The sequence below is a fragment of the Hemitrygon akajei genome, chromosome 9, assembly GCF_048418815.1.
Source record: "Hemitrygon akajei chromosome 9, sHemAka1.3, whole genome shotgun sequence".
In the NCBI taxonomy this organism is placed as follows: Eukaryota; Metazoa; Chordata; class Chondrichthyes; order Myliobatiformes; family Dasyatidae; genus Hemitrygon; species Hemitrygon akajei.
In genome coordinates, this window is record NC_133132.1 from 71622935 (window position 1) to 71640975 (window position 18041).

At 42.2% G+C, this 18041-nt stretch overlaps 1 protein-coding gene across 1 annotated transcript in view; it reads left to right on the forward strand.

Moving 5' to 3' along the window:
- LOC140733237 (mitogen-activated protein kinase kinase kinase 5-like) overlaps positions 1 to 18041 on the forward strand; it is a 175785-nt gene that overhangs the window by 133765 nt on the left and 23979 nt on the right. Inside the window, exons 22-26 of the mRNA XM_073056295.1 lie at positions 1411 to 1579; positions 9920 to 10105; positions 14268 to 14373; positions 15486 to 15744; positions 16583 to 16695. Of these exons, the coding sequence (XP_072912396.1) occupies positions 1411 to 1579; positions 9920 to 10105; positions 14268 to 14373; positions 15486 to 15744; positions 16583 to 16695 (833 nt within the window). The remainder of the gene's footprint in view (positions 1 to 1410; positions 1580 to 9919; positions 10106 to 14267; positions 14374 to 15485; positions 15745 to 16582; positions 16696 to 18041) is intronic.

The following is an 18041-nucleotide window of genomic DNA, read 5'->3' on the forward strand; positions in this document are numbered from 1 at the left end:
CTTTGTAGGAAGTAATATCTTGCAAGCCCTACCAGAGTTGCCGTGCATCCAATGTCGCTTCCAACCTCATTCAAAATTGTCTCTTTGCCCTTGAAATAGCCTTCCACAAATCATACCTAGTTTTCTGGTACAGGCCTGGGTTGCCAGACTTGAATGCCACAGATCTAGCCTTCAGCAGACGACGTACCTCCTGGTTCATCCACTGTTCTTGGTTTGGGAATGTACAGTAAGTCTTTGTAGGCACACACTCATCCACACAGGTTTTAATGAAGTTGGTAACAACTGCAGCATACTCATCCAGGTTCGAAGATGAATCCCTGAATAGAGTCCAGTCCACCGATTCAAAGCAGTCCTGTAGGCACTCCTGTGCTTCCCCTTTCTGTACCTTCTTGGTCCTCACTGCTGGTGCTGCAGTCTTCAGTCTCTGCCTGTACTCAGGGAGTAGAAGTACAGCCAGGTGATCAGACTTCCCGAAGTGAGGGTGTGGAATCGCACGGTAGGCATTCTTGATGGTGGTGTAGCAATGGTCCAGAGTGTTGTTTCCACTGCAAGTGATCTGTTGATGATAGTTGCTTAGTGATTTTTTCAGACTGGCCTGGTTAAAATCTCCCAGTACGGTGGTGAAGGCGATAGGGTGCGCTGTCTCGTGCATGTTGATCCCATTGCTCAGGTCATCTAAAGCCTGATTGACATTGGCCTGAGAATTCCCGTGGTAGGTAAAAAGGACAGCACTTAACTGCTCGGTATTCCAGGTCTGGCGAGCAAAATTGGGACAGCACTGATATATTTGTGCACCAAGAAGAGTTGATCATGAGGCATACTCCTCCACCTCTGCTTTTGAGAGACCCTGTAGATCTATCCTGATGGTGTATAGTAAACATGTCAACCTGAATCACTTCGTCCTGTGTGGAGGGGGTTAACCAGGATTCTGTGAAACAAAGGACCCACATAGTCCTAATGTCCCTCTGATTCAGCACCCTAGCTCTCAGATCATTGATTTCATTCACAAGAGACTGCACATTCGCTGGTAGATATTCGGTATAGGGAGTTTAAAACCCCGTTTCCTTAATCGCACTTTTAACCCCGCTCTACATCCGCACTTCCTCCGAGGTGTTCTACGCGGGCACTTCCGACCACAATCGGCATTGTTTCCGTCAGTTTTAAGCAGCGATAGTTTGTTTAAACACATTAAGGTATCTTTGTTGACTGTACTGACCTTGGAAGCAGTTGTGCTTTTTAGCTGTATCAGGGAATATTTGATCGTATCTATTGAGAGTACCGCTGCTACTCGAGTCGTGCCTAGGCTCTGTCAGGAGATTTTAGATTCATTCAGGTTACATGCGGTGATTTATGTTCATTGTGTCTTCTCATTTCTTCAAATTGCTCACCTTTATTTGGTTCAACCTGCAGTATCCCCGATGATCATTTTGAAGATCACAGCGCACCACCGTCACCTGAGGAGAAGGACGCTGGGTTCTTCATGCTGAAGAAAGACAGTGAGAGGAGAGCCACTTTACATCGGATCCTGTCAGAGGACCAGGACAAGGTTGTGAAAAACCTGCTTCAGTCTCTGATGCAGGTAAATGCCCACTATCATAACATACATCAAGTTGTTTCTATTTTAATTTATTTTCACTTGATTTCTCCTTCCCTGTACCTCTCCCCAGCCCTGATCAACCATTGCCATCTCCCTCACCCTCTTGCTTCTGTTTATCTACTATCCCATGCATTTCACGCATTGTCTCTCACTGCCTCTCCCCCATCTGGTTCTGCATCCGTCTGCCCTTCGTCTGTCCCCTAATGGTTCCCATTCCCTACTTCTCAGGTTCCAGCGCTGGTTGTCTCTGTGTAGCTGCTGGTCACCTTCCAGCAGCTATCTCCAACACCCCCTCCCCTCACCTGGCTCTATCTACCTTTTTTTCTCTGTCCCCCCACCCTCCTCTGTCTCTTAACTCCATCTCATCCCCCCTACCACCTGACTGTCTGCCTATTATCCTTCATCTTTCTTCAGTGCACCAATAACCTTCAGGCCCATGTCTTATCCTTCCCCTGCTCTTCTGTATACTGTCCATCTTCCCTCTCCACTCTCAGAACCAGTGCAGGATCTCAGACTGAAACGGCAATAATTCCTTTTCCCCCACAGAGGCTGTTCGACTTCTCACTCCCACCACCTTCCCTCCTCCCTCACTAGAAATTCCATTGACAGCCGAAATTCATTCATCACTTCATCCCCATTCAAAATCAGTCAGGGTCTAGAGAATGGTGACAAATTGTCCCAATATCCTTACATGTTATTGGCATATGTACTGGCTAGTATGTCCCTACTTTAGATTTTGTTTTAGACCAGAAGATATAGAAGCAGAATTAGGCCAAGTCTGCTCTACCATTTCATCACGCCTGATCCAATTTTTCCTCTCAGCCCCAATCTCCTGCCTCCCCGCCACCCCCCCCCCCCCCATATCACTTCATGCCCTGACCAATCAAGAATCTCTCATCCTCTGCCTTAAACATACAGTACCTAAAGACTTGGCCTCCACAGCTGCCTGTGGCAAAAAATTTCACAGATTCACCACTCTCTGGCTTAAGAAATTCTTCCTCATCACCATTTTGAAATGACACCACTCTATTCTGAGCTGTGACCTCTAGTCTTAGACCCTCCCACCATAGCAAATGTCCCGTCCACATCCATTTTATCAAGGCCTTTCACCATTCAATAGATTTCAATTATGTCAACCCTCATCTTCTGAATTCAAGTGAATACAAACCCAGAGCCATCCAGCACTCTTCATATGACAAGCCGTTCAATCCTGGAATTATTTTTGTGAACTTCTTTTGAAGCCTCTCCAAGTTTCAGCACATTCTTTAGGGTAAGGTGCCCAAAACTGCTCACAGTGCTCCAAGTGAGGCCTCACCAGTGCTTTATAAAGCCTCAACATTACATCCTTGCTTTATATTCTAGTCCTCTTGAAATGAATGCTAACATTGCATTTGCCTCCTCACCATAGGTTCAGCCTGCAAATTAACCTTTAGGGAATCCTGCACAAGGACTCCCACATCCCTTTACGCCTCAGATTTTTCTATTTTCTCTCCATTTAGAAAATGGTCAATCTTTTCATTTCTTCTACCAATGTGCATGACCATACTCTTCCAGACACTGTATTCCATCTGCCACTTCTTTGCCCATTCTCCTAATCTGTCTAAGTCCTTCAGTAGCCTCTCTACTTCCTCAAAACTATCTGCACTCCACCTGTCTTTTTATTGTCTGCAAACAAAGCCATCATTTCCATCATCCAAATCATTGACATATAGTATAAAAAGAATTGGTCCGAACACAGACCCTCTGTGGAACAACAATAGTCATCGGCAGCCGACCAGAAAAACCTGGCTTTATTCCCAGTCTTTGCCTCCTGCTAATTAGGCAATGCTCTATTCTTGCTAGTATTTTTATTTGTTTTGACATTGGCTGTTGACTCTTCAACACTCTGTTTGTGGAAGGCTTACTGGACTATCTGGAATGAGTGGATAATCTTAGACTAAAAGATCAGACGGGCTACAGGATCTTCACAGGGTGGAGCATGATGTTGCCTTTTGTGGAACTAGGTGTCACTGTTCAAAAATGAAGGATCGCTCATTTATTGGAGGTGGAGCGGATTTATTTTTCTCTCAGGAATTTCCTTAAATTACAAAGTCTTTGAATATTTTTATGCCAGAAATAATTGATCTGATAAGCAAGGCTTGAAAGGTTACCCAGACAGGCATGAATGGAGAGCTGAGGCTGAGATCAGATCAGCCATGATTTTATTGAATGGTGGATTTGGCTCAAGCGGCTTGGGAGGCTGCACTGCTGCCTCCTTTAGAGCAGGGTATAGGAGCAAGTAAAGACCATTCAGCCCGTTCTCTACTCAACATGATTGTTGCCGATCTTCCTCCTCAACCCCATTTTCTTAATTTTTAGCCAGGGGAAACCTCCTCCTCACTTAAACCCCATCAAGCTGTATAAGAAATTTATACTTTTCAATGAGATCGCCTCCCATTCTACAGAGCTGAGTAACCAAGGCCTAGCCTACTCTTTCTCTGCTCAGAGAAAATTCCACCTGCCCAGAAACCAGTCTGGTGAGCCATTATTTACAATGAGGGTGTAGGCAGCAGTTAACTAAAGAGCTATTTTAAGAACTGACATTCCCAATAACCTCGCTCCAAGTTATGTTGTTGACAGTTAAGTATTATACAAGAGCTGGGAAAGTTGCCAGGTCATCACATGCAGGACATCAATATAGCTGCTGTTCCACATGTTTGTTACATGCTTTTAATTCAAATACAGCAAACTGATAACAGCAAAGTCCTGGTACTTGTACAACAACAGTATTAAAAAGGATTATGCAGTGGGTCCCAGTTACGAACCCTGTAACTGGGTCACTTACCAGCAAAGATGGAGAGGTCCGTTGAAGTCTGATACTATTTTTAACAGTATTTAATAGTAAAAAGACACAAAAATAATATCAATGCAAACATACAGATAATATACGTCAATACTAAATCTGAAAGTACGGGTATAATAATAATGAGAAATAAACTCTATCGTTGTCTAGGGGATAATGTATTGTCTGATGGAAATATAAAAGTCACTCAGTTCATGCAGGCTTCAGCCTTTGGGGACCGCTGGGTTTGCAATTGTTGGAGAGAGAGAGATTTTGAGAAAAGAAACTTGCCGGCTTTCCTTGATCTGATCTTGATCCGTATTCGTCCTTTAGCGAGGCCGTTCCGTGGAGGACTTGTCATCCAGGCAAGGATGGACACACACACACACACACAAGTCCTCACTGGTCTCATACGTTTCTCCTGGTGTGTCTGAAGGGGTTGTTCCCCAGACCCTCTTTTATCCTTACTCACGGGGTCTCAGATGTCAATCAGGTTGGGATGATGCAATCCCTCAACCAGCCCACTCTGGTCGTCCCCTGAGGGCTTCAATGAATAGTACAGTACTCAATACACAATTCCATCTCCAAGAGACAATGGCTGTTATCCGTGGCTTTGTCTTGCTGAGGGGCCAGGACACATTCCAAAACCTTGAGGATTCTCTCTCATTTCCTGGGTCCCAGACCCGAATTAATAGCGATCTTGCGATTCTCAAGAAGGAGGGGGCGACTTTGTACCCTTCGGCCCCTCAGAGTTGTGGCACATTCGTAACAGTACCCCCTTGTTTCATTTCTGACAGGACAGGTTGAATTGTCCTGGGGTCAAATCAATTGATCTCTGTTTCAACATAACAGATTTATTACTAGTTACAAATTACTTACAGCATAACCTTTGAACAATGTCACCAGAAATTTAGAACAAATAAATTTGGAATTGTTTTCTTTTTATAACTCTCTGAAGTCAGTTATTTTAAATGTAACTTCTTTGAATAGTTTGATATATATTGTCATCTCTGCTAACAAAGTAGGATTTACTTAAGGGATCCCACATGGAAGCACAGTAAGGCCAGATCTCAATATTAAAGACAACCCAAAGGAGATCCCGGAGATTGAGATTGTTTAATTCTGTTTGGACATTCAGTTAAACTTAATTGGGAGCCAAAATTATTCAAGCTCTTCACTTATTTAAAAAAAAGTTTCATCTGACCATTTGCAAAAGTATTAACTTTCAATCGACCACTACTACAAACATTTGTTCAAATTGCCAAAGTTCTCTGTCCATATATCACTTACTGTGAGTTCATCTGTGCTCACCTTTCATTCAGAGTAGGAATCCATTTTCAGAGGTGCACTAAAATTTATCTCTTCCTATTTCACCTTCACATAGAACTTGCTTCATGTAAAAACGCAGTCAGATTTGCTCTGCCTTGTTTATTCGCATTGTCTTGGTGCTGATCATCATGACACCTTCCTACCATGACAACTTACTCTCTTACAAAGCTACCGTTTGGCCAAGTAAATTTCAATGCATTTCAGAAGCTGAACACCCATTCTGTGTTTGCCTGTTAGTCAATTTGCTCCTTGTGTCAAATGTCTTGTAAATCCAGACAAATACAAAAAAATAAAAATAGCAGTGGGGCAAAAAAAAGAATGGCCCTTTGACCTGTCCAAAGATATCACTGAGAAAGATGATCTCTTAGCCTTCTAACCACAAACATTCTCTGATCTTCTGGGAGAGACAAAACCCAGTAAAATTGATAATAAGAAAATATTCTGCCAATAGCCAGTAAGGTGCACTCTCAGGCAAAGCTGGGAACCCGTTCATTTCCATTTCAGCAAATTCATTTTCAGTGCTTTAGGGAACAGAGTGAAAGTAAGTGATCTCTACTCTGCTCCAGTGCTTGCAATTTTGACATGTCTAACCACAACTTTACTCCCTTTCTAAACAACCTAACTCAAAATAATCTTCAGAGATAAGAGTCCAATCTGTCATTATTATAAATGAAATTCAAGAAAGTATCCTCAGTCAAATGTTTCTAAATTGTAGAAGTCCAGTTCCCTCAGCATGCAGTATAATGCTAACTTTGTCACCTGGCTATCAACCCTTCTCTGAACCTTTTCCAGAAGCCTCCATATCATTCAAAAATTAAGAGGATCAAAATTCATGTTAATCTACATGAAGCCTAACTAAGATTTTATCCAAAGGGATAACCTCTTTCAATGCATCCTCCTACTTCATTTCGACTTGAGTAAGAAATAAAAGCAGGAGTAGGCCATAAAACCGCTGGAGCCTGCCCCACTGTTCATTAAGTCTCTTTGTCTATCTTTTAGCTTGCCCATTTTGCCACCAATTCCCCAGAAGAGCATTTGCTTTTGCTTGGCCTTACTGACGGTAAAACTTAATTTGTTTACATTTGTTTCACCCAGCTCCCTTTCCAGTTCGATAGTCAAAGCCTTTAAACCCTCTCTGGTGTTATATTGGTTGTATCTTTGCTCACAAACATTTCATGAGGTGCATCTGTTACATAGCTTATGCTACCTGCAGCCTTTTTTCCTCAAAAGGTCGATATGATATATTCCACCCACAGAAATTATGTTGTTAATGAGACCAAACATTTCCTTGGAGCTAATGTGTTTAGGCTAAAGTTCTCCTGCTGTAACATACTTATCAAGGTGCTTCATGGACCCTCCTCACTATCAACATCTCACACATTATCCACATAAATTAACTGATGCTGGCATCATTGTGAACCTAACCCATTCTCAGTGCAGTAAGTGGGAGCAAATAGCAGGAGTGATGTGCACAGCATGAACCGCATCTTCCAGTTCCTATAACAGAGTTTAAAATGGAGTCACATGCCCCTGCCAGAACATTTACAAATAGTTTACCCCAAAAAGTATGTTAGAAATTCTTTCTAATCTTTTATTTTGCCTGGTAACCAATACTCAGATATGTCTTCACCTTGCATAAATTTCTTTGGTGCTTTGCAAAATGCCTGATAGGCAGAAACGCAGCACCGTAATTAGAAGTTTACAAACTAAGCCAGTAAAAGTTGCGCACAAATACCAAAGTTTGTCTGCACTAAAGGATTATAAAGTTTAACTCTCCATTCGCCCATCCCACCTTCATCAGCCTGTCAATTCCATCACCGTCACCTTGTGAGGAGATACGTCACTCACCCAACAAGCTCTCTGGTGGAGGACCTCAGCAGGATAAGCAGCATCTTGAATGTTAAAATGAAAATGAAGATTTGGAGGATGCAATCGTTAAAAAATTATTGGCAATTTGTTCCAAAATGCAGGGAATTCCTTTACCCCACAGATCTGCTCAACCCGCTGAGTTCTTCCAGTAGGTTATTTGTTGCTCCACATTTGACATCTGCAGTTCTTGGGTCACCATCACTCACCCAAGCTGATGGTGTTTAAGTAAGACCAAGATTTATTGTATGTACTGAATGCCCAAAGTGAGCAGGCATGCCAATACTCCAGTGAATCCAGTAAGGTCACTAGTAGAAGACATTGTAATGTGTCCTGCCAGAGGGTTTTGGCCCCAAATGTTGACTGTACTCTTTTCCTTAGATGCTGCCTGGCCTGCTGAGCTCCTCCAGCATTTTGTGTGTGTTGCTCGGATTTCCAGCATCTGCAGATTTTCTCCTGATTATAATGTGTCTTGCTGTTTGCCCAGCAAGGGCCGCTAAACCAACTGGCATATGAATCCAAGTCTCCCATTCACTTATTAATTGAAATTCGTTAGGCAATTCACAGCAGAGTCCAGGTAATTTGGATGTGCAGCATCTGCTGGTTTTGATTTTCATTTAGTCTAGGTAGTAAACCCAAAAACAACAAGTTGACAGAGATAGTTCCAAGCTTCCACTGGCAGATATGTCACCTTGAAACTATCCATATGTGAATATGTGATGTTGGAAATCCAGAGCAGCGCACACAAAATGCTGGAGGAATTCAGCGGGTCAGGCAACGTCTAGGGAAATGAATGAGCATTCAACGTTTCAGGCCAAGGCCCTTCTTCAGAACTGGACCCTTCAAATGTGAACGTGGTTTGGTTTGGTAACTGGGATAATGATTTGTACAATATATGGAACAGATTTTCCTTTCCAAGTTGGCTAACTTATTTTTTTAAAGCAGGTATCAACCTCAGAGAAAATCTGCCCCCAAAAGAGGTTCCCATACCCAGCAGCAGTTTCTGCCCACCAGTTAATCCATAGAAAATTAGATCAGCCTGCTTTGAAGACATGCAGTATCCCTAAGCGCCTTTCCTCTGAACACCACAGGAAATTCTGGCCCTATAAATGCACATCTTTGCTTGTTGTCACTCAACTTCACTCACCCCCAACACCGAACAGATTCCACAACCTATTACTCACTTTAAATGACTCACCAACTTATTTTCTTGAATTAATTGCTTATTTATTATTATTATTTGGATTTTGTTTTCCCTTTTTGTATTTGCACAATTTGTTGTCTTTTGCACATTGGTTGTTTGTCTCTGTTGTGAAGTTTTTCATTGATTCTATTGTATTTATTGTAAATGCCTGCAAGAAAATGAATCTCAGGGTAATATGGTGGATTCTAGTTAACTGAGACACATTAGAACTAGTACATTTTGGCCTAATTAAGTGGCAACACCAATTAGCTGATGTTTCATGGAAATAGTTTAAAAAATATAAAAAAGACAAACTGAGTCACAGATTATATTTAAGTGAAATGTGGAACAAATTAAAACACTAGCAATGCTACTAAAACTGTGTATTAGTTTCTAAAATTTATTGATGGAGGTACTCATCCAGTGTACACTGCTGTGTTCTTTTGATTGACTGTAAATGAACAAACCAGATCAGACACTAGTACAAATAATGGACAGCCTTCATACAATACTGTTGACGATTGCATCCTCCAAATCTTCATTTTCATTTTAACATTGAAGATGATTGTCAACACCTTCAAATTCCGCAGAGTTCCTAATTTGTTGAAGTTGTGAAATAGTTTCCTTCCCACTCACAGTGGTTTCTCCATCTCCAAGCCTGAATGTTTGAAACTGCAGTGGGTAAAGCAGTTCTGGATTATCGTGCTGCTTACTTCTCACAAATATCAGTGACAAAAAAAAATCACTGCTTTTTTGAAGACAAAAACACACAACTGACACTATTTTAAAGCCGCTCACTCTAAGCACGGTGTAGCATCTAATGGCCACACAAGCACGCATCTGACACTAGCTAGAAACTGTTCGGCAACAGCCTCTTGCCCCCATTTACGCGGCATATTGTCCCAAATAAACAAAGGGGAACCCTGACAAGTTTCTGGATTAGTTTTTGTTCTTTAAGAGTTATCCCAAGTAAGTGGCTGCCCTGATTAACTGGTCCAGTTAACTGGAATCCACTATTTATGGTGACACGTATGTACCTGGACTTTGATAATAAATTTACTTCGAACTTTGTTAAATTTTGGAAGGCTAATAAATACTTTCTGCATGTTTTCTTTATTTGTAGGGTTCTGAAGAACCAAAACTGAAATCGGAGCACATCTGCACACTTGTTGTTAGTTTAAGAGAGTTTGTGAGATCAACTGATCGCAAAATCATCTCAGCCACGCTTTCCAGGCTGAAGTTGGAGCTGGACTTTGACAATCATGCCATTAATCAAATTCAGGTGGTGCTGTTTGGTTTCCAAGAAGCTGTAAGTTGAAATATATTTATTTCAGTGTGAATTTTTTCTGGAAAAACTCCTTGTGTCGCTGGCTGTGAAATGATCTTGACCTGTCCCAGTCTGATTGCTGGTAGACAGGAGTTTATAGAACTCTGCCAACTGTGCAACCTTTAACCTGAGACTGGATGGTCAAAGAAGGGGACACTACAGCAATGGTGTAATGACCATGCTGTTTCATGATAATGATCGAGTGCTGAAGTATTCTTCATTACAGCTGAGGTTTATGCAATCTTAAAAATGTGCAAGTATACTCCAGATGAAACCATGCAATTCGGTAGTTCAGACATTAGTATATGATTTGCTAGTTGCCCATCAGGGACCACCACATCCTTTGGGGTATTAGACTGCAATGCTTTGTGAATACAAGCCTCCTATTCATCTAGTAAATCAAATTACTTGGCCAGCCCTTAACAGAGTGCTGGGTAATAAAGTTATGAAAACAAAATGCTGGATACATTTTAATTTTGTTTCAGATTTTCAGCACCTGCAGGTATCACATTTATTCAGGATGACAAATCTAATTCAGGAAGTTGGCAGAAATTTCAAGTTTCACTTTCCCAAATGTTTTTCCTGAATGTCTGAAACATGAAGGGTTCTGTTTCCTAGAAATAATGTTCACAGCAAGAACACTTAAACAAAAGTGATTAATTTGTTATTAAATACATTTTTAAGTTATTTTCATGCTGGAGATGTGTCTCTACCAAAGGAGGTTTAATATGCTGCTTCCCTCCGCTAGGCTGCAGGTCACCCTTGGGCAAGGTGTAGCACCTTGTTAGCCTCCCCACTCGATCAGGGTCATGTAAATCCATGGGAGCAGGTGGTAGAACTGGTGCATATCACAAGTCCTGGTTATCTACCTCTGACGCCAGGCAGACAGTCTCTGAAGAGTATCGATAATGGTTGCAGTCACCCATCTTGTAAAATCACTGTCCAAATGAAAGCAGTGGCAAGCCTCTTCTGTGGAAAAATTGGCAAGTGCAATCTTGGTCAAAGACGATGAATGCTCACATCATGTGACACGGCACATAATGATGATGATAATGATCTTGGATTATTCCTTCAATGCAATGAACTGTCTTTGGTGTTTAATGGGTTATCTTCCAGCTATTAGGATTAAAGATGAGGAATCTGATATGCATGAACTACATATCCAAAGAATGTTGCCACTCACATCTATTACTTCTGTTTCCTTGCTGCTGAAGTTCAATTTCTGGTTTATTGTTTAAAGTGTGTTCGGGTTCCATATTGCAATATTGCTGTTAGACAATTGAACTGGTGGAATTTCTGATAATGTAGCTTGACTTTGGTTGATACTGGGATTTCAGGGTTAATTTCCAAAATATATTTCTTTAGGAGAGAATGTTTTGAAAGATATTGTACTTGCAAGTCAAGTGAATAAAAAAGCTATCTTCTCTAGTAGGCACCAATTGAGGCACAACACAGCAAGCTCTACATCCAGGTTTTCCTTACCTTTCCTCAGTCTGGGGCAAGTTACCCCTGATGATGCAAGATTCACTCAGGAACCACCAGCAATGAAATAAGGCAGAATTCCACAAGATCCACGACTTGATGCTTACGGTTGCCTAAGATATTAAATTTCCCACTCACTTTCCCTGACCCCTCCCACCGCCACTGGACCAACAAAACCAAATAGAAGCTCACGAATTCACCATTCCTCTTCTGATTGAGCAGGTTACAGTCATCAGGGCTTGAGAGTGATATTTCATATGACCAGCCATTACAATTTTCAACAATTCTGGTCACCTTCAAATTCTATTCATTTTATCCCTCTTACACACAATCCTCGACCAGCCTTTTGTTATTCACTATCTTTTACCATCGTCTTTCAAGGGGGTCTGTCACCACTTTAGCCACCTAGTCTCTCCTGCCCTCCAATGGATCACCAACTGTCCCTTTCATTCTCTCTGCTCCTCCCCCCTTTTCCCTAACTCTTAAGATATCTATCAGTAACTTTTTCCATGACAGTTTAACTGTGTTTCCAGTGCCACAGATCTTTACATTTTGAACACTGAGAAGTTAATTGCATGTTTCAAGAAAGCACTTTTAAAAGAAAGCCAAGCACCTCTTAAGGGCATCGACCAACCAATGGAAGAGGTTCCTTGTTGGAAATTGAAAAGCAAATTGTGGTGAACTACATATACCTGTCTGGACACGCCCCCCCCCCCCCCCCGCCTCTGACTGCTTCTGTGGCTCCTCCCACAGACCCCTGCTGACTGCTCCTGTGACTCCTCCCACAGACCCCTGCTGACTGCTCCTGTGGCTCCTCCCACAGACCCCTGCTGACTGCTCCTGTGGCTCCTCCCACAGACCCTGCTGATTGCTCCTGTGGCTCCTCCCACAGACCCCCGCTGACTGCTCCTGTGGCTCCTCCCACAGACCCCTGCTGACTCCTCCCACAGACCCCTGCTGACTGCTCCTGTGGCTCCTCCCACAGACCCCTGCTGACTCCTCCCACAGACCCCCGCTGACTGCTCCTGTGGCTCCTCCCACAGACCCTGCTGACTGCTCCTGTGGCTCCTCCCACAGACCCCTGCTGACTCCTCCCACTGACCCCTGCTGACTGATCCTGTGGCTCCTCCCACAGACCCCCGCTGACTGCTCCTGTGGCTCCTCCCACTGACCCCTGCTGACTGCTCCTGTGGCTCCTCCCACAGACCCCTGCTGACTGCTCCTGTGGCTCCTCCCACAGACCCCTGCTGACTCCTCCCACAGACCCCTGTCTGGACTGCTCCTGTGGCTCCTCCCACTGACCCCTGCTGACTGCTCCTGTGGCTCCTCCCACAGACCCCCGCTGACTCCTCCCACAGACCCCTGCTGACTGCTCCTGTGACTCCTCCCACAGACCCCTGCTGACTGCTCCTGTGGCTCCTCCCACAGACCCCTGCTGACCGCTCCTGTGGCTCCTCCCACAGACCCCTGTCTGGACTGCTCCTGTGGCTCCTCCCACAGACCCCTGCTGACTCCTCCCACAGACCCCTGTCTGGACTGCTCCTGTGGCTCCTCCCACAGACCCCTGCTGACTGCTCCTGTGGCTCCTCCCACAGACCCCCGCTGACTCCTCCCACAGACCCCTGTCTGGACTGCTCCTGTGGCTCCTCCCACAGACCCCTGCTGACTGCTCCTGTGGCTCCTCCCACAGACCCCCGCTGACTCCTCCCACAGACCCCTGCTGACTGCTCCTGTGGCTCCTCCCACAGACCCCTGTATAAAGGCGATTGGAGGCACTGCTCCTTCCTCAGTCTCCAGGATGTTGTGTGGTGGTCGCTTGCTGCTTGTGCTTTCTTCCAGCCAATAAAAGCCAACCTTAACTCACGTCTCCGAGAGTTATTGATGGTGCATCACAAATACTGAAATTCTGAAATAAAAATGAAAAACATTGGCCAAGTCTTTGACTGTTTTACTTTTCACAGATGGTGCTGACTTGTAATTTCAAACAGTTTTCTGTTTTAAATTCCATTTACAGCATCTGTAGGTTGTTTTTGATTTTAGAAAACAAGGGGTTTTCAAGTATCAGTTACCTTTTTTTGGGTAATTTACAATAATTATAAAGGTATCTGTTAATTACAGAAACATTTTATGAGAATGTAAATAAACAAAGTACTGTATGCTGAAAATGCACATTAGGCCACGTAGCTCTAAAAGAGAATTATCATTGGTATTTGGGTTTCTGGTTCCGGTGAAAAGTTGAATCTCCATGGCTGACCTTGCTTCTTTCTGCACAGATTAGTATGCATTTTCTCTTTTTACTTCAATGTTAGCAGGGAGCCGTGTTTATATTCTTATAGCACTTTAAAGAAAATGTCATACTATTTTTCAATGTAGTGGGAAATATCTGCTGTTTTTATGTGGTCTTGTTCATACATGCTTCCTGACCCACAAATACAGCTTTCTCAAAAATGGCCTGTCAAACCACTCGGTTTGAGGGCATTTAGGGATGGGCAATTCATGCTGGCCTTTCCGCTAATGCTGATATGCCCAATGAAGAATAAATGTTTACATACTTTCATTTTTACAGCTGCGCTGAATAGGTTCAATTTTTTAAAATCACTTTTTTCTTCCTGTAGTAACCAAAAAGATTTAGAGTAATTGTTTTTTTATTCTGTGATACTAGGTAAATAAAGTCTTGAGAACACACAATATTAAGCCTCACTGGATGTTTGCTTTGGATAACATTATTCGCAAAGCTGTGCAGACAGCAATTACTATTCTTGTTCCTGGTGAGTCATTGCTGCCCCAGCAGGTGACTGGGCTGTTTAAGAATTATTCTGCTTGAAACTTTAATAATTCTGCCCCTGTGAATTAAGCTAATTGGATTTTCTGCTGCCACCTGAGGGTGTAACAAAGAATCAACTATTAAATTTTATGGATCCATTTTTTAAAAAAAAGTTGCCTCTCATTATATGGAATTAACTGAGTTAATTATTGTATTAATAATTAAAAGGACATTTTGTTACTTTAAAATTGGTTGCAAACCGAAGCATTGTATCAAACTTTTAACTTCTGTCAGGTGTAAAGTAGACAATATCAGATGGGTACTTGTAGTGTAATGTCCTTTGTTTCACATGCCTACATAAGTGACTCTTTTTAGACAATAACACATCATATTGGCCCATCATGGAATGTTCAGGTGTAGTCTCTCTCTCATCACTGGCGATAGGAGATCAAGGGGTCTCCGAAAGGGGAAAGCTCATCTGCTTTTGAAGCTTACCTTGATAATTGCAGTCACTGGGTTCTAATGCCAGCTAGTTAGATCCTGTATCGCCTTCTTCCAGAGCTTCCATGGCCTAATGGCCACCAGAGCTATACACATCATCCTCAATACTAATCAGGTTCACGTTTTTACAAAATGTACTGTTCATCGAAACCTAGAGTGAAAATCGTCATCTGTACTAACAACCAACACAGCTCTGCCAACAATGTTTGCCTCGCCTACTTGGGAGGGTGACCAACACATGCAGATAAAATTTAAATTGATATTTAAAGCAGGACTAACAGAAAGTATTTGCGATTGTTCCTCTTAAAAATGCTCTTTAACCCAAAATTATCCCCATAACCCCAGTGAAAGGGAATCACAGAGCCCAATAAAATCCAAGCTGGCCTGTTGTAATTGTCAGAAAATACCAATCTACAGACTGGAAATATTAATTAATACTGTGTTTTTAAATAATGCAGAATATACATAAAATTGTCCAAATTTATCTTGTTTTGAAGACCGGAGCTACAACTGAATGCAATTTTGATTGGAGCTAAGCAGACCAGAAACACTGTATCTTTGGTCTGACAGAAGGCTCAACTGTTAAGATAGTATGTCATTTTTAACTTTGTACAGAACTGCGCCCACATTTCAGTCTTGCTTCTGGGAGTGATGCTGCAGACCAAGAAGAAACAGATGTTGAGGATGATGTAGACGTCGATGAAAATCACAATGAGCCACCCCGCTGTGAAATTCAGCAGCCGTCTGCTGTGAATGAGGACCGAATACCAACTTCGGGCGTGAGCACACTTAGTTCAACTATATCACATGACTCTCAGTATATACACAGGTCCTTGGCCATGCAGTTGGGGAGGCTTAAATTGGAAACTAGCAGGTAAATCATTCTATTTCAAATGCTTCAGTAAGCATGTGGTTTGGTTTGGTGGTCATGTATTTATATGGAAAATAAAACCAAGATTGTTGGAAGTATTCCAGTTGTTGGATAATATTTCAGATGATTGTTAATTTGAATAACTGGAAAAGTTTATTTAATTGGACATTCGTAGAGTTATCATAGCATGGAGATTATTTGTCCCATTTTTCAGAGCAAAATTTATTGTACTGTTAGCCCCACCCCACTCTTTTTTCCAAACGCAGTCTTCATCATTCTATTTCTAGCTCTGGTGTTTATAACATTTTTAATGATTCTGTTGTCAATTATCAGAAACAAATTTTCCTTACTTACTCTACAATAGCTTTAAAAATGCATATTTCATATCTGGAAGGGACATCTTCATTTATTTTGTTTGGGATGTGGTTGCAATGTGTGAAAAATTAATAGCCATTGATTAACTAGTTATAATTTAATTCCAAGTCAATGACGCTTAAATTTTATGTGAGGAAGCAGTAGGATTAGGACCACCATTGAACATGATATAACTAAAATAACCTTCGAAAGTGTGTGCTTAGTCCATGGTTTATCTAAAATATATGATTTAGCAGGGGCTAAGAGATATTGTACCATTCTCAATTAAAAGATTACTTCAATTCATCTTAACAAAACTAATCTGTACCAGAATAAACATGGTATTTGTTGCACATTTCCTTTTTAAAACTTTGCAATCCAGTCTGCAAATCAATGGAAAAACTGAGTTAAAAGCAGCTTTTGAAATTGTGATTAATTGGAACTGCATTTTACAAAGAATTGGTAAAATTGTTACATTCATTTGCAGACTTTTAGAAGAACTTATTCAAAAAGAAAAGGACTATCAGATTCTTCTTCACCAAGCTATTGAAGATAAGGAACAAGAAATTAAATTGCTCAAACTGAAGTCACAACAAATAGGTAATCCTTGAATAAAATGATCTTGCACAAAGTATGATTTTGATTATGCACATGTTGTTTATACCTCTGTTGTTGTTTGATTGTTGGTTTCAGTCTGGTTGTTGTTTTCAAAAAGGGCAAAAAGGGTCATTGAAACACATTTGGTCATAAAGAGTAAACACGAGGAAATCTGCAGATGCTGGAAATTCAAACAACAACACACACAAAATGCTGGTAGAACACAGCATCTACAGGGCCGAGACCCTTCGTCAGGACTAACCAAAAGGAAAGATAGTAAGAGATTTGAAAGTAGTGGGGGGGAGGGGGAAATGCGAAATGATAGGAGAAGACCGGAGGGGGTGGGATGAAGCTAAGAGCTGGAAAGGTGATTGGCGAAAGTGATACAGAGCTGGAGAAGGGAAAGGATCATGGGACGGGAGGCCTCAGGAGAAAGGAAGGAGTGGGGGGGGGGGGAGCACCAGAGGGAGATGGAGAACAGGCAAACAACTAAATATGTCAGGGATGGGGTAAGAGGGGGAGGAGGGGCATTAACGGAAGTTAGAGAAGTCAATGTTCATGCCATCAGGTTGGAGGCTACCCAGCCGGTATATAAGGTGTTGTTCCTCCAACCTGAGTTTGGATTCATTTTGACAATAGAGGAGGCCATGGATAGACATATCAGAATGGGAATGTGACATGGAATTAAAATGTGTGGCCACTGGGAGATCCTGCTTTTTCTAGCGGACCGAGCATAGGTGTTCAGCGAAATGGTCTCCCAGTCTGCGTCAGGTCTCACCAATATATAAAAGGCCACACCGGGAGCACCGGACGCAGTATACCACACCAGCCGACTCACAGGTGAAGTGTCGCCTCACCTGGAAGGACTGTCTGGGGCCTTGAAGAGTATAAAGAGTATTGGAAACTGCATGGCCAGGTTGTTTCAATGTGTACACGCAAAATCTGGCCTGTCCTGATGAGGGATCTCGGCTTTCCATAGACGCTTGGCCTGCTGAGTTCTTCCAGCATTTTGGGTGTGGTGCTTGGATTTCCAGCATCTGCAGATTTCCTCTTGTTGGTTTAATGTTCCATGCCTGGTCTACTTAGGAATTATCAATAGTTACTTTCTCTAATGAGCATACATATAAAAAGGAACCAAATTTGAAGTTGAATATGGAACCAGGGTGTGTACTTGTGGACCATTGTCACACAGACTAAATATGGGTTCACTATGGTGTCTGTTTGTTATTTCTATAAGCTTCCCTTTTTGATTAAGTTCAAACCAACTGCTCGAATGCCGGCCATTTCGGGCTGTTACAATGGGATTTTTTTTGGGGGGGTAGTATATTCCTCTCCTAGTTGCACACGAA